This window comes from Lonchura striata, chromosome 24 (assembly GCF_050655825.1).
Source record: "Lonchura striata isolate lonStrDom1 chromosome 24, ASM5065582v1, whole genome shotgun sequence".
Classification (NCBI taxonomy): domain Eukaryota; kingdom Metazoa; phylum Chordata; class Aves; order Passeriformes; family Estrildidae; genus Lonchura; species Lonchura striata.
Genome location: NC_140726.1, coordinates 3960790 through 3977664, shown reverse-complemented (window position 1 = coordinate 3977664; position 16875 = coordinate 3960790). Strand labels below are relative to the sequence as shown.

General features: G+C 52.4%; 2 protein-coding genes across 2 annotated transcripts; one reads left to right on the top strand and one right to left on the bottom strand.

Annotated features, from left to right (window-relative positions):
- The first annotated feature begins 35 nt into the window (after window positions 1-35).
- On the top strand, window positions 36-5003 carry THYN1 (thymocyte nuclear protein 1). The gene is made up of 8 exons (XM_021525852.4): window positions 36-190; window positions 788-866; window positions 1815-2038; window positions 2487-2555; window positions 3203-3295; window positions 3874-3969; window positions 4544-4694; window positions 4776-5003. Exons 2-8 carry the CDS (start codon window positions 824-826, stop codon window positions 4820-4822), a joined length of 723 nt encoding a protein of 240 aa, XP_021381527.1. The 5' UTR covers window positions 36-190; window positions 788-823; the 3' UTR covers window positions 4823-5003.
- A 741-nt stretch (window positions 5004-5744) lies between these two features.
- On the bottom strand, window positions 5745-16730 carry VPS26B (VPS26 retromer complex component B). The gene is made up of 6 exons (XM_021525813.3): window positions 16426-16730; window positions 12538-12694; window positions 11311-11475; window positions 10380-10555; window positions 9601-9743; window positions 5745-8758 (listed from the first exon to the last, which is right to left on the bottom strand). The coding sequence occupies exons 1-6, from the start codon at window positions 16646-16648 to the stop codon at window positions 8615-8617; spliced, it is 1008 nt and encodes a 335-aa protein (XP_021381488.1). The 5' UTR covers window positions 16649-16730; the 3' UTR covers window positions 5745-8614.
- Between the last annotated feature and the right edge of the window lie 145 nt (window positions 16731-16875).

The window sequence follows — 16875 nt, the reverse complement described above, 5'->3', positions numbered from 1 at the left end:
GAGCTGTAGTCCTGCCCCGGCACCGCCCGCCCGGCAGGGGAGGGAGCCGGGGAGCCGGCCCGGCCCCGGCCTTTGCATAGCGGGCAGCGCTTCCGAGCGCGGCTTCCTCCTCCTCCTCCTCCTCCTCCCCGCCCGGCACCGCGAGCATCCCCATCGCCCCGAGCAGCACAGGCGGCAGCGGCCCGGGCTGGTGAGCGGGAGCTGGGAGGGCTGGCAGGGAGGGAAGGAGGGAGGAGGGGGAAAGCTTGGCACAGAAGGCGGAAAAGTTGATGCCAGCCGGCCTGGCTGGAGGCGGCCGGCTGGGAGAGCTGCTGACAGAGCGGGCAGGGCGTGGAGGGCTGTCCGCGGAGCAGCAGGCTCCGGAGGGCTGGCTGGGACCTTGGGGACAAACAGCGAGCCCCCCCGGGCCGGCTCCTGCGGCCAGCGCCCCGGGGCGTTCGCGGTGTGCGGGGAAGGAGCCGCTCCGCGGGGCGCGGGCGGGCGCGGGCAGAGCCGGGCACCCGGGCGGGGCTGGGCTCAGCCCTGCCTGGGCAGCAGCACGGCCGAAGCGCCTCTGCCCAGCACCTCCGGGACTGCCCCGGGCAGCTGCGGTCCAGCCCTGCTGCTGGTGTCCGTCAGGGCTCCAGGGTGCGGTCCCCAAGCCCTGCCAGCGCTCACACTGATGGAGGAAGTGGCTGAGCTCAAGGAAAGATTGATTTGCTCTGCACTCGCCCCACAGCGCTTGCAGCTCGAGTTTTTTCGGCCGCCTGAAGCAGCAGTAATTCCTCCTCCTTCTCTCGTCCATCAGGTGCTTCGCAGTGAAGATAATTCAGAGAGACCAGAGATGCCTTGGCCGAGCAGAAAGAGAGACAAAGGAGCAGTGGCAGGTCTGTGCTGACATCCTGGCTGATTTAGCGGCTCTCATTTGAGTTTCCAGGCTATAGTGAAACTACAGACAGCCGTATTAACCGTCTGTCTGTCACAGGCAGTGTCTTACAGACAGCATTTCCTGTGCCAAATGGGCTGAGCACCCAAGCGAGACTGAGACCAGCCTGCTGGGTGTGTGATAAGGACAGTGATGTATTCCCAGCACAACGGGGTTAGGAAATGGGATTCAGACCCGTTTTTGCGGAGCTTTCAGGTCCTGCACAGCAGAGTTGGTCAGTCAGAGTACACCCAGTGCAGTGCCAGGAAGCTGATGTGGTACCAGCTGCAAAAACAAAAAGCAAGAACAGTGCACTGGAGGCAGCATGATGTGGTGCTTAAAGTACAAGATTAAAAACCTGCACGTCTGTGCCACTCATCTGCTTGATCCACTCTAGCAAATAACCACCCTTTTATCCCTTAATCACTTCTTAATAATTGGGGTTTTTTGGTCTGTGTCCTGAAGAAAAAAAGGATCCCTTCTGAACAGGTATCTCAGTGGAGGTTAAGCTAAGATTTCCATCTCCTGCAGGAATTGAAATAGTTTGATTTACTTGGTGAATGTTCCTCTTACTCATCAGATTCACCCAAGTCTACTTCACTGCCTGCAGCTGATTTCTCAGCAATTAGTTAAAAAAATTCAACTACACTTAATGTGGGCAAACATTGTCTATCCTGAGGTCTTTTTATTACTAACTGGGAGTATTAAACTACATTTTTGCACACAGAAAAATATCCTTATTACAGATGCAAATTAGAAATACTCAAAACCACTGGTGCATAATACTGCTACCTTACCCTGAGCACCTGGGGTGCCCCAAACTCCTGCTGCAGTCAAATGTGTGAAACCAGCTTGGACAACTAAAAATATTTTTTGAAACACAATGTGTTTTATCTCGATGTCTTTTAAGATAAAAAAGAGCCTGATGCTAAAATAGCCAAAACCGAGGAGGAGACTTCAGATAAGGAGGAAGAAGAGAAGTCTGCAAAACCTCCAGCTGGGAGCTCCAAGTCAGGATGGAAGAACTGGAAGAAAAAAGAATCTGAGTCTGGGGAGGAAAGCAAGATCACATACTGTCACTGGCTGCTGAAATCAGAACCTGAGAGCAGGCTGGAGAAGGGGGTGGATGTGAAGGTGAGCACTGACACCCCTCACTCAGCAGAGGACAGCAGCAGGGTCACTCCTGCCCAGCTTCAGTGCCCAGATGCTGAGGGACAGCATCAAGCAACTCAGATTGTTTTTTTCTTCTCAAAACCCATTTGTCCTCCTGGAAATAGAAAAACAAAATGTTCTTGTCCAAGGTGACAACCTTGGTGTTTTATACATGTAATACAAGAGGAAATCAGCCCCTCGGGTTGCTTGGCTGTTGGTCACAGGAGCAGCATCTGTTTCAGACTCTGCCTTTACACTGCTGCCTTGTAAAGGTTTTTCTGTAGGCCCTGTGGGAGATAAAAATTGTGTCAGGTTTGTGCTATAATTGAAGGAGCTGCTAGCAGCAAATGCTTAGGCTCAGTGCAGACAATGACACTGTGAAAGATCAGAAACCTCCTGAATGAATGTTTATTTTCATTTCACTTGGCAGTTCAGTGTTGACGACTTGAAAGCTCAGCCTAATCAGACAACCTGCTGGGATGGAGTAAGAAACTACCAGGTAGGAAGCACATGGGGGCACTGAAACAGCAGCAGAAGAAGGTGGCTCTGCCACAGCTTGTTCCTGTCCCTGAAGCATTTCCTCCTGGGGCACTCTGCCTGTTCATGCAGGTGCATTTTGGCAGGGATCTGAATTCAGCTCTTGCTTAGTGGCCTCTAGGTCAGAGGGAGATTCAGGCTGGGGAATATTCTGTCAAATCATCCAGTTTTCCTTTCACTTAGACCAACCTTTGATACCTTACAGCAAGTCTGTACTTACCCAAATCCTCTGCCAGTGTACAGCTTTCTGTTCCAAAGGAATATTGTGTGTTCCCCTGCTGTGTATGATCCCTGTACTATACAGGATTCCCTATCCCCCTACACATGATCTGCTCTGAGTTGTTTGCTGACAACTCTCCTGGGCAAGGGTGGCTGAGCTCTTGAATTCCCACACACTTTCTGACCAACAGGATCTTGCTCTTTAGCCTTGTTTTTACTTAATTTCATTCCAACACAAAAACATCTCTATGACAACTGCAGGAAACATTATCTGAGTAATTCTGAAGCACATCTACCTCTCCTCTTGTTGCTTCCTATTCTTGGCTGCTTCTAATGAAGCCCTGAGAGCTTGATGGAAAGAGCTGAAAGTCTCTTGTTTACTCCTGACAGGCAAGGAATTTCCTGAGATCCATGAAACTTGGGCAGCAGGCCTTCTTCTACCACAGTAACTGCAAAGAGCCTGGCATTGTGGCCCTTGTCAAGGTGAGTGTGTTTTGGGGAGAGGGGAGAGGTGATAATGGGTTATCAAACAGCTCACTGCTTGTATCTCAGCACCAAAGAGTGCAGGAGTTGTCCAGGGAGAGCAGGGAATGACCAGGACACCTCAGCTCAACACTGCAGGGCTGACTCAGCCAAGTGTCCCCAGAGGATGGAACCACACTCTGCTCTTTTCCTGCTGACATTTCGGGGCACTCCCAGCCAAGCCAAGTGTTGTTCCACACTCTGATCCCAGTCTGACTCACTACATTCTAGTCAGCAGAGCCCACAAGGCAGTAGAATGAAACCAGGGCACAGAAGAGCTTTTTCTTTAAGAGGAGAACTCATCACAGAGATCATCATCAGCTACCCAGTTTTCCTCTGCTGCATTTCTTCCCACACTGACATCCAGCAGGTGATGTTGCACTCGCTGTTCTGCACTTCTTCCACCCAAGAAATGTAAAGGAAACTATTTAGAATGGAGTTTAGGGAAAGCAAGGCTGATTTTTCACCAGGATTATTCATGCCCTTTGCTGACAGGAGTTTGGAACTGATGGAAACTTTCTTCTTCCCTTCTGCTCCAGATCGTAAAGGAGGCGTACCCTGATCACACACAGTTTGACCAGAAGGATCCTCATTATGACTCCACCAGCAGAAAAGAGAACCCCAAATGGTCCATGGTAATGTATTCTATTAAGTACAGCTGTTCACACTCTGTGTGCAAGCCAAGGGAAGGGAGAAGGCTGTTTGCATCATATTGAAAATCTCAAGCTTCTGTCCTGGCCTAGCTGCCTTTTTCTCTCTCAAGAGAAAATTCAATCCTGTTTTCTCTGCTTTTTCCCCAATCCCTTCCAGGAGGCTGCCAAAATGTATCTCCCTAAATTTTCAAATCTTAGCTGCAGAGCTGTTCTCCACGCATGGCAGAACCCTGAGTTAGGAAAGTGAGCTAAGAACCACTGTCAGTGCATAGCAAACAAAGCAGTAGTTCTGAGGCACATTAAATTGTAGGGGAGTGTTCATGGGCTGGCTACATCCCACATCCGAATTTTGCATTGTCTGTGCACAGTGCTAACAAATCACCTGCCACAAACACTGGGAAGCTCTTTTAGCCTTCAGCAAGGCAAAGCTTCCAAGATGTTAGGGCACATCAGTCACTTCCTTAGGCTATAAACCTTCATCCCTCAAAGATTTTAGTGGCTAGCTGGAGGCTGTGTCCCTGTCCAACCTGCTGCTGTGCTGCCCCTCTGTTCCCAGGTGGATGTGCAGTTTGTGAGGATGACCAAGCGCTTCATCCCCCTCTCTGAGATCAAGGCTCACCACCTGGCACACAAAGCAGATGGGGGGCCCCTCAAGGACATGATGCTCTTCACCAGGCAACGTCTGTCCATCCAACCCCTGACACAAGGTGAGAACCTCCCAGGGCTCTTGATTCCCTCCGTCAGACACGCTGGAAGTTTCACTTGTGGTTTTTCCTTCCTTACCACAGAGGAATTTGATTTTGTCTTGAGCCTGGAAGAGGAAAAGCCACATTAAAGCAGCACAGCTCCCACCCAGCCCGCTGACGCCTCCTCCTCCACCAGCACAACTCTCACATTCACCTGCTCAAGCACAGCACCACGAATGTGCCCCCACAAGATCTGCAGCCACATGTCCCTTCCCCGACATACTGTTATTTTTGCTTATTTTTTCAATAAATGAAGCGTTTTTGAATCAACTGCAGCTACTTGGGTTTTAATAGCAGGAAAATCTGCAATTTATCTCTTGAGAAAGAAACAGGTACATCTTCTTTGTTTAGTTTGGGGTCTAGTGCAGCTCCATGTACTGCAGAGAGACATTCTTCTGCAGGAAGGAATCCCTGAGTTCTGTCTAGAATCAGAAAATTTACAATCATTGAATAACCTGGGTTGGAAGAGACCTTAAAATCATCTCATTCCATCCCCTGCCATGGACAGGGACATTCTCCACTAGCCCAGGTTGCTCCAAGCTCTGTCCAGCCTGGCTTTGGACACTTCCAGGGATGTAGCAGCCACACAATCAGGAGGAATTTCTCCCTAACATCCCATTTAAACTATTTTCTGCCAGTTTGAAGCCTTTCCCCCTCATCCTGTCAGTGCATGCTATTGTGAACAGTCTCTCTGGAGATGGATACACAAAGCAGATCACAGTGAACTTCCTGCAGGTACAAAAGTTCCCACGTTATTTTAGTTCTGACATCAGGGAAATGGAAGAAAATAAAGCCAGCTGCTAATTTTTTAAGCCACATGGGTCCTTCACCAGTAAAGCTGCCAAGTAGTGACACAGCTTAATGAAAGACCAAGGATTTATAAAGATCACAAAGGACAAACTCCTCAAGCATGTTTGGAGAGCTGCACACTGTGGCACTTTTACAGAAAAACCTCTTCATACCACAGAAAAAAACCCAACCCAAGTATAAAACATCAGACAAACTCGTGCACAGCATTTGACAGCCAGGGCTGGCTCTTTTTAATCGGAGAGACAAAAAACCCAAGTTTTAAAATACAGCCATTGAAAAGACGACGAATTAAGAAACATGTAAACACAGCAGAGGCTTAATTACAACTTGCACTGCTTGGTTTGGTACTTGCCCACTCCCCTCTGCCTGGGAGGGAGGGAATGACCCAAGTACAGCACAGAACCACCAGCTCAGGGGGGCACGACTGCTCGAGCAGCATCTGCCCCTTGACATGCTGAAAACGCTGCTCTAGAGTACCTCGTGCTGCAGTGACCCAGCTTCTCTCTAAGGATGCTCAGCACATCTGCTCCACCCCAGACAAAACAGGGCCCAGTGGCTCACAGGCTGAATGGTCCATCAGAATCAGTAAAAATGGGCACATTTCTGAATTCTGGTTCCACACACAGGGACACGGGGGAGAGGGGACAAGGCAGGAAAAATCCCCCAAATCAATGTACAGGCTCATGCTGAATGGTCCATCAGATTCAGTAAAAATGGGCACATTTCTGAATTCTGGTTCCACACACAGGGACACAGAAGAGGGGACAAAGTAGGAAAAATCCTCCAAATCAATGTACAGGCTGATGCACCTTTTCCAAAGGAACCCTCCAGGAATGAACAGATGTTGAACAGTCATGTCCTTACAGCCCCAGGCAATGATCTCACACCCAGTCAGGCAGGAAAAAAACCACTCCTGGAATGCAGACATCTCCATCCAGGGGGCTTCTTTCCTACCACATGGCCTACAATCCAGGGGAATAAAGGGAATAAAGGAATAAAGGAATAAAGGAATAAAGGAATAAAGGCAAGGAGGGAGCTGAAGGAAAGCTTAAGAAGATTGCAAGGGCACTGCTGTGCTCAGTTCAGCCATAGAAGAACAGATTGCTATCCCCAAGAGCTCCCAAAGGAGCCTGACTTGTCCCTAGAGGGTTGTGCCTGGCTGCAGCACAGCCAGCTCCCCTGGAGGGAAGGAGGGAGGGGTGTCCCAAGTGGCACCCGGGTACTTTGCCATGGCACAGGCCCCAGCCCTCGGGCTGGCACAAGGTGATTGTTGCCTGCAGCCAGCTCTTGCCCCAGCCCATGGCACAGGCTCCCCGTGGGGGGACAAGCAAGCCACGTCTCCAGTGGGGCACAGCAGGACCAGGGGGTGACACGAGCATTCAGCAGAGATGAGAGCATTAGTGTCCTCTACAGAGCGAGACTGGCCAGCTCTACTAAAAACCACAACCCTACACGTGGTGAGGAAAAGATAACTTACTTTGGCAAGCAGAAACACACATTGATCACTGAAACACAGCAGCTGTCATTACATAGAAAGCTCCCCTTCCCACCCCAGCCCCACTCCCTCCACCAGCACTGCACTGAACAAAGCAGACACTTCCATTTCCCAGCTGCTCCACATTCAGCTGTAGGGCAGAGGAGCTTGATTCCAGAGCCAAAAGGAAGCTGGACAAACTAGCGAGCCACAAACTCAGGGAAATCCAGACAAATCCCACTGGACAGAGCTCATATCCCAGCACTCAGTGCAGGCTGGTCTCTCCCTTGGGTAGCAGGTCTCAGCACCTGCTTGGTGAAGGGCAGCTGGACAGGATGGACATTCTCCAAATTCAATCAAATCTACAAAGCCACATCTGATTTTTAATGGAAGAGTGACTTCCTTCTGGGAATGTTCTCATGAGTCCACTTAGCTGAAGGCTAAAAGCAGGTTATTTTAAAAAAGAAAACCTACGTTCAGGTTCTCAGTTCACTGCATGCTCTCAGACCTCGCTGGTGACTTCAGCTCAGGCCTCAGGAATGTGTCTCTGGAATCAGAGCTCTACCACCCTTCCAGGTGCTGCTTGGCTCCTTCCAGCAGCCCACACAGGCCTGTTTGAGCCCTCCACAACAACTGCATCCACCTTCCGTCCCCACTAACCCTCATCCCGCAGGCACGAGGCAGCAAACCAGACCACATCTTGTGTCCCCACAGTGCTGTCCATCCCCACACCCAGCCTGCTCTGTCCCAAGGACACAGACACGGGCAGGGCAGTAAATCCAACCACAGGAGAGCCCCCAAGAGCTCCAGAGCTGCTCTCTACACCTCCCTGCAGCAGCACCTGGGAGCTGCAGCAGAGCAGCAGCCGGAGTGTGGATCTCAGGACAAGACAAGGAAGGCACAGCTCGTGGCCAGGAGCCTTCCTGCCCCCACTTGTTGCCCACCCAGCAGCACTGGGACCGTCACCGCTCTGCCCACCCCGTGCCACCTCCTCCTGTGGCCACAGCTCACTCCCTCCTGCCAGCCACAGCTCCCGGTGGGACACAGCACGCTGCTCCACGTGGCCGGGTGGCAGTCCCAGGGCTTGGTCACCTCCAGCATCCAACTGCTTGTGGCAAGGAATCCAACGCCAGCACGAAGAGGAAGAAGGGGAAGCAGCGAGGGGATGACACCACAAGATTTCCACCACGAGATTTCCAGCAGGCCACGCCACAGTCTCTGATCCCTCCTCTAGCATCCAGCTTTATCACCGGGGCGTTTTCCTCAGGCGAGATTTCGGAAAGGCAAGAAAAATAATCCATCCTGCAGAGCCCCAGGGCACCCTCCACACGGCAGCCCGGGCCTTCACTTGCTCTCTCCTTCCCCGCCAGGCTGGGGCTCTGGGGGCACAGAGGAGATCAGGCAGCCCCCGGAGGAATGGCTGGATTGGGAAGCGCCGTGGCACCTCCAGCTCCAGCCGGCCGAGCCCTCCCGCCCCGTCCCACCCCGCCAGTCCTTGGAGGAAAGGAATGAAGTCAAAACCGGGTATTTATTCCGTGCAGTCTCTGAGGGTGTCCTCCCGGTGCCGCTGCGCTGGGGGCTGCCGGCGCCCCCGGCCTCACTGCCGGCCGTTGTTCTCGGGCTGCCCGGGCGGCTTGGCCTCGCCGTGCGAGGACGTCCCCTCGAAGCGCTGCGACGCGATGGCAGCTTGGTGGGACATGCTCTTCCTCACGATGTCCCCTTTCCTCCACAGCACCACCTCCTGCAGGGACACACAGGGCTCCTGAGACCTTCTGCTGAGACCTTCTGCTGCCCCACCCAGCCCCGCAGGGCGAACCAGGCTCGCTGTTCCACCCACAGCTGGGACACACCCGGTGTTGCCCTGTTTTAAAAGTGTTAAGTTTTCTTTTATAGCACTTTTGAAAGTTTTAAAGTTCTTTTAAAAAGTTTTCTATGCCTTCTGATGGCATATTTCACCTAGGGTTCTCATGCAGCATTCATGTAAATAATGATTGTTTTGCATTCTTCTTTGTGGGAGGAGAGAATTTATGGACTGTTGGTTTGACCAGTGTGGTTGGAGAGGTGGCAATTTCATCCTCCAGTCCACTGTCACTTTTGGAATTCTATATAATGCGAGGTCAGAAATAAAATTTGCTCTTTTCCTCTTTTAAATGAGTACACAGAAGCTTTCACCAAACTTCTGTGTACTCATTCCGTGTCCAATAATGACACACCTGGCAGGGCAGCCTGCCTGAAATTTGGGTAGGAAGCTCCTCTCTGGGGTCTGGGCACACAGAGCATATCCACAGCACCTCTGTCCTAGTGCCACTGATAAGGTGATCCACAGAAGCTCCACCACTGAGGTGGGCACACAGAGGACATCCACAGTACCTCTGTCCTAGTGCCACTGATAATACCACTGAGCAGAAAAGATAACCCAGGCAGGCATTTTCCAGACTCCTCCTCACCGCCACAAACACCTGACCTGACATTCTTTTAGATCATCCTTCCATGTGATGAATCCCAAATTCCCAGTAGGTCCTTGTAAAAGCATCTCAATCAGTCACACACAGGTCCAAGGAGAACAGCAGCTCTGTTTCTCACCTGCTGTTTGAAGTAGCGTCTCTCCTCCTCATCAATCAGCACCAGGTTGAGGTAATAACGCACAGAGAACTTTTTGTTGATGTCCCTCATGGTTGGAGTCAGCTCGTAGCCAGCCAGAAAGAGCCTGATGGGAATGGACTCCCCTGGAAAGGACACAAAGCTGTCAGCACAGACAGGATGCAGACAGAAACCAGGAGAGCAGCAGCAGCAGCAAAACACAAACTCACACGGCCACAACCTTTGTCACCGTTTCCACAAGCGGACTAACATGAGCTAGAAGACCTCAACTCCCTCCAGAAATCAGCCTGCATGGTCCTCAGCCAGATCCTGCCCCTGCTGACAGCTATTCCAGATCCACTCTAACACCACAGGACTCTTTTGGGACCTGCATCAAGACAGCACTGCAGGAAAAAATGAGTAAGGTGACATCTTCTCTAGAGGTGACTCTGCTGGGCAAAGGAACAGTGGCACAGGATTGGCACAGAGCAAGAACACCACCTCTGCTCTGAGCTGCAGCAATGACAGCTGGTGGCCCATGCCAACTGTGAATTTATAGCTGGTTCTGCCACTGCTTCATCAAAAGAATTAAGTCATTGCAATGGATTCTGTCTTAGGTGCCCCTCATCACACTGGAGAAGGAGGGGGAGCAGATCAATCCCCTGTTCTGAGCCCACAGCAGTGGAACAGGATGCTGAGCACACAGAAGATACTTCAAGAGTCCTATTCCCAGCCCAAAATCCTCCAGGAGAGCAATCCTGGGGGTTCCTGTGCCCTCTCACCTCTCACAGGTGCCCCATCCATGATCTCGTACTTGGCTATGGTGTCGTTCTCGTGGTACACGTTGGGCCCCGTGCCCGTCGTCTCCCTCTTGATGATGTCTATCTCCATGTGCTTGATCTTGATCCGCACCAGCAGGAAGTAGATCTTCCCCACAATCACATCTTTTAAATGGTACCTGGCACGAGAGGGGAGGAGACACCAGGATCAAACCCTGTGCAGCACAGCAGGGCTGGGGTTGACGTGCAGGAACTTGCTGGGCAAGCACTTTGCTCTCATCCCCAGCAGATGGCAAACCAACCACTCCCACCAGCAACCAGCCCTTCATTTCCATCCTCTGCTCTTCTGGAAACCCACAAGAATATTTAGCATGAGCAGATAAATTAAAAACATCACTTCAGGCTGAATATCTGCAAGAAACCCCTGTAAGAGCAAAGGCTCCAAACTCAGTATTTTAGCTCAACTAAACCAACCTAAATCACAGAATCATTTAGGTTGGAAAAGACCTCTGAGATCATTGAGTCTAACATTTGACCAACCACCATTTGCAGGGAGATTTGCCAGCACCAGCCGGGAAAGAAGCACTGAGAGTACTTTAAAAGTTCCCAACTTGTTTGCTGGAGTTAATTTTTACTTCAGCTGTGTTGCTTGGAAAGGAGCACACGTTGCATTTTGGAGGCACCTGGAAGTACTGATCTGGCTGAGGATACAGGGAAGTTATAGCAAGATTTTCATGCTGTGCTCCAGGCTCAGTGAGCCACAGCCATGGCTTCCCACTCCTTGATCCAGAGGTGTGGGGGAAGGAGAGGAACCCATGGATCAGGGAGGATCTGAGCTGTCTCCCAGCTCTCTGGAGCACATGGACATGGAATTCCTTTGAGGAAACCTCCAGCAGTTGTGTCCCTGAGACCCCAGCTGCTCCTGATCACTCACTTGGACTTGTTGTACTCGAACTCGATGTGCAGGCAGTCCTCGATGCCCACTTCCATCTTGATGGAGGAGTTGAGCTCGGGGTAGGTGCTCAGCGTGTGCACGACAATGTCCATCTCCTTGACCACGTCGTTCAGCCTGCGGCTCACGGTGGCACGGAGGAAATACCTGCAGGGACAGTCCCCTCCCATCAGGTCCCAGCAGGGACAGGGGCTGGGGCTGTGCTATCCAAGCAGCCTCACTACACAGACCCCTGCAAAGAGCTGAAATGCATTCGATTGCCAATCTGAGTAAAATGTGTCAACTCAACAGGTCCGCTGAGGAAGTTCCTTTTCCCCACTGAAGCTTGGAACTTGCTCCTTTGCAAGGTGAGGCGCTCAGTTCAGCTCATGCACAGCTGACAGAAGGGCCAGCACTTCAAGAACAGGGAATGGGGAATGTCCAAAGGAAACCAAAGAATTGTCACGAGGAAGCAGAACAGCAAGGAAGCTTCTCTTCCCGTGTCATTTGCTGTTATACTGCTCTTTTTTAGTCCAGGTCTGAACAAAATAAACCCACAGCAAACAAGCACCCATCTCTTTATGTGTACCTGCCCCTGGAGCAGCCAACACCCCACACTGGAAAAGCAGATGGGAATTTTCAGATGGAAAAGCAGGCTCCTCTCAGCTTCCAAGCATTTGTGAGCCCAAGTTGCCTAAGCCCCGTTTTGGGGATCCAAGGAGCAGCCTGCACATGTTAAAACCACTGCCCTTTTGCAACATTACATCAGGCTGCACAGCCACACCTCCCAGAGCAGATCTCAGGCTTTTCCAATCCCCACTTTGAAGGCACTGAAAGGATTTTGAGTCAATTGAGTGCCTTGATGTGAAATATCATTTCTAACATATGAACAAGGCACAAGCGAAGCATCTGTTTGCATACAGAGCACAATTAAAGTTGACAAGACTGATTACAGCAAAAATATCCTCACTGGAGATTAAACCAAACAGTTTGATTTTTTGAATTATCAAATAAATTAGCAAGTATTTGATTCAAAAGGGGCTGATTTCTCTTGTCACTCAAAAGGGGAAAAACAAATTCCATAAAGAGCCTGCTTCATGCTTGTGAAGTAAAGACCTCAAAGGCAGCTTTTTACAACTCAGGCCCCAAAATTAATTTCAAGTTCTGCATCATCAGAGTGAGTATCAGCACTTAGAGCAGAACTGGGGTCAGCCAGGGCAGGGGACTCACCGTAGCTTCACATTCTGCCCCGTGTAGGACTCGTAAGGTTTCTCCACGTGTGTGAACTCAAAGTCAAATGTTTGTGATTGAGTGAATTCCCCAGGCCGGGCCAGGTCCTTCACCAGGGACACGAACTCGTGGTGGTTCCCTCGGTCATAGTAGAGCTCTAGGAAAATGGAAATCCAGGTTAAGCTTAGCCCCACGTGATACAGGAGATTTTCAGCAACTCTCTCATCCAGGTCACTCCTTCCTTCAACACCATTCACAGAACCGACCAGGGGAACTGCACTTGTTCCCTGCCCTCCATCAGAGCCAGGCGCAGCCCACAACTTTCCTCCCTGAAACAGGAAGGAAAAGGTCCACACAACCTCCTTTACTACAACAAATCAAGAACTTGCCTTGGGGACACACGAGTCGTCTATAATCAATATTAAATACAGTTTGTAGCTCGTACAAACCTTTCCAATAATTTTCCGCACTGTATTCCAGGCTAAAGGCATTGCCACTGTGAGGAAAAACCACCACTGCTTGTCTGGAACAGACAGTGACAGAGCAAAACCAAGGGGACACGATGATTCCAACTGCTCCTGCTTATCCTTGGGCAGCAAAGAGCTCGAGAGGCCTTGAGCTGCAGCAGGGAATAAATGGCAATGTTGATCCTGCTGCACAACCATCCTGTGTGTGGGGAGGCAGCTGAATCCACTGCTCCTCCAGCCCATGGATAACACATTAATGGCCAGGTGAGCACAGTGAGGGAAGAGCTCTCACCTCTGGAAGCACTGCTCAAACCAGCTCAAGTGACCAGCACTGCTTCGCTTTTCCCCCCAGCCCTCCCACACCAGCAGGAAACTACAGGTTTCCTCATTTAATTTCCTCCACACCTCCACTGAGTTTTCTGCCTCAAGACAAAACAACAAAACCCTTAAAACTCTGCAATTTGCATGAGCAGCTTGGGATTACCCAAACCCATCAATGAAACTTGCCCTTCCCAGCCCTGCGTGTGAGCCTGTGCCTACAGGACACCCACACAGCCCTTCTGCAAGGCAAAGCCTTTCTGCTTAGATGAGGAAACAAAAACCTAAGTCATCACACAAGCACACTCACCAAGCTCAGTGTCAGCACTAAACTGTGCAGAGGAGGCTTCTGAGAGGTATTAGAGGTGCCCAGAACTGCAGTTCAGCCCTCCTTGAGACGCACGATTTCAGCTTTAAGTGATGCCTGTTTCTCACAGCCCTTTGCTCACCTTATCTCTCTAATGGAAATTTTGGCACTAGAGCTCCCCTCACTTACGCACAACAGCAAATGTCACCAAGCCCTTTAGGCTGGGCAGGTGACATAAATAACCAAGCCTCTCTCTGTGCACTGAATTTTGTGTCCACTGAGAGGAAAGTGCTTGCTGATGTGACAGGGAGAAGCCACGTGCCAACAGAAAAAGAAGAACCAGCCACAGAAATAGAGGAATCATCCCTGACCATCGTGACACATGATGCAGGAGGCACAAATCAAAAAAGCAAGGGGAGGCAGATGTCAGTGCATTGATTTCTCTGCTACCTCAGAAGGTCATGTTTGGCACCCTGAAACCTTTAGAAGAGTGATGTTTCCCACACTCCAGCCTGTCAAACAGGTATAAGCTGTAATTTCAGGTTTTCAGAGCTATAAGGTTTCCAGACTAGAACATCACCTGCCAACATTTCAGTGGCTTGCTCAGGCCACAGCCACCAGAGGTGAAACCATCTGAAATGGGTTCCATGCTCACCTGAGAGCAGGCAGGACCCAGCACCCTCAGTCTGGAGTCTGGTACCTGCTCTGGAGCACCTTCCCTGCAAAACATCCCTCCTTCACAGCCCAGTCCCCCTGCCTGTTAAATTGTCTCACCTCCACGCTGGCCTCATGGCAGCAAGAAGTCACAATACAAGATGGAAAGCATTGAGAAGTGCAATTAGTGGTAGAAACTTCAGTGATTGATCAAAAAGGCCTGAGGGGCATAAGGACTGATGTGCAGCCACAGCAGCTCTAACACACCCAGCTTGAGCAATAACGTGCATACAAAGCAGTAATTCCATGCAGGCATGGCTCAGAAATCTTCCAAAACAGGGAATGAGTCGCAGGCAAGGCAGCAGAGCAGAGAGAGAGTGGGGCAGGAAACAAAGTTCATGCTTAATTTCCACTGGGAACCGTATCAATAGGAACTCATATCCTGGCTTCTGATGAACAGCCTCACCTACACCTCCCTTCCCTTCCAAAAACCAGAGTCAGGCACAAGAAAAGCCAATAAAACTCAAGCAGCAGCATGGGGTTGGGTGGGAAATCTCCTGCTCATGTTCCCTCACCACAAGATTTGCAATGCAAAGGCTGCAGGCTACAGCAGTGATTTTGGGGTTTAGAGCCAAGCACAGAGAGCCACAAATGTGAGGCCTTGCATGCAGCCACATCACTGGGAGGGAACATCCTGAACTTATTTTGGCTTGTGGGGCTCAAGGCATGTCGGTGGAGCAGGGACAGCTCCCCTCCGATGGAGGAGTGGGTGTGGCAGCTGCCTTTCCCCTACGACAGCAGGAAATATTAAACCTGAATTGGTTGCACGCACAGATAACCACAAGTTTTGAACAGCTTGAAGTCACCCGACCAACCGTGCAGGGACGTGTGGAGTAGAAGGTGGGACCAGCCAAGGTGAGCCTGCGAGCCTCAGGAAAGGTGATCCACGCAGGTAAAAGGGACATAGGGACAAAAGCCACCCCGTCAGCACCCTCAGCATCCCGAAGAGGATCAGCAGGCAGACTCCAGGCAGCTCCTGGAGCAGGAACAGCCAGCCTGGGGAGCAGGGCCTGGCAGCTGGGCTGGCAGCAGGTCCGGGCTGACCTGCAGCTGCAGGACGGAACCAAAGCATGCCCAGCTCGCAGCTGAAAGTGGTGACCGAGCAGAAGCGAGAAACTAGGACAGGAAAACAATGACCTGGAAAAGGACTGGAATGCCCTTCCTCCTGCCAGGGCTCAAGCCTGGAGAACAGGCCAGGCTGCCCAGCTCAGAGGGCAGAATAATGTCCAGCAGTCGTGGGAATGCTGCATGCAGCTGGGCATCACTCGGGAGCGAGCAGAACCTGTTCCACACCAGTGGGACCCCAGTGCCATGGGGCACAGCAATGTCCTCAGACCCCCAGTACCAGCGGGATCCCAGTGCCATAGGGCACAGCAGTGACCCCAGAACCCCAGTACCAGCGGGATCCCAGTGCCATAGGGCACAGCAATGCCCCCAGACCCCCAGTACCAGCGGGATCCCAGTGCCATGGGGCACAGCAATGTCCTCAGACCCCCAGTACCAGCGGGACCCCAGTGCCATGGGGCACAGCAATGCCCCCAGACCCTAAGTACCAGTGGGACCCCAGTGCCATGGGGCACAGCAATGCCCCCAGACCCTAAGTACCAGTGGGATCCCAGTGCCATGGGGCACAGCAATGCCCCCAGACCCCCAGTACCAGTGGGATCCCAGTGCCATGGGGCACAGCAGTGCCCCCAGACCCCCAGTACCAGTGGGATTCCAGTGCCATGGGGCACAGCAATGCCCCCAGACCCCCAGTACCAGTGGGATCCCAGCACTGTGGGGCACAGCAATGCCCCCAGACCCCCAGTACCAGCGGGATCCCAGCACTGTGGGGAACAGCAATGCCCCCAGCTCCCTGGTACCAGTGAGTTACCATGGGATGCAGCGATGCTCCCTGGACTCTCAGCACCAGCAATGCCCTCTGGATCCCCAGCACCGCAGGGATCTCAGTACCAAGGGGTTCAGCAATGCACCCCAGACCCCTGGCACCTGTGGGATGCAGTGACCCTCCCTGGACCCCGCACCAGCGGCATCCGGGCACCGTGCGGTGCAGCCGGGCCCGCAGGCCGCCCCGCTCACCGATCTGCCCGATGAACTCCACTTTGATGCCCTGGTGCTCCAGCCGCTTGTTGGGGTTCTTGAGGGTGAGGACCACCCGCCCGGACACGGTCTCGCCGTCGTAGAAGAGGAAGTATTTCTCCTTCTTGCCTTCCTCCGTCTTGTGCTCCACCCGCCGCCGGCTCTCGGCGTCGCTCAGCACCAGCTCCAGCTCCGGGCTCTGCCCGAACCCGAAGAAGCTCATGGTGGCGGGATGCGGCGCGGGGCGGCGCGGGCCGGCCCCGCGGCCCCGCTGGCGGATCGCGGCCGGGGCGGGGCTGCGCGGGGCGGCGGCGACACCGGGGAAGGGGCCGGGGCGGCAGCGGCGGAGCGGGGGGGCCGCAATGCGGCAGCGCCGGCGGGACCCGCGCACCGCGCACCGCGCACCGCGCACCGCGCACCGCGCACCGCGCACCGCGCACCGCGCACCGC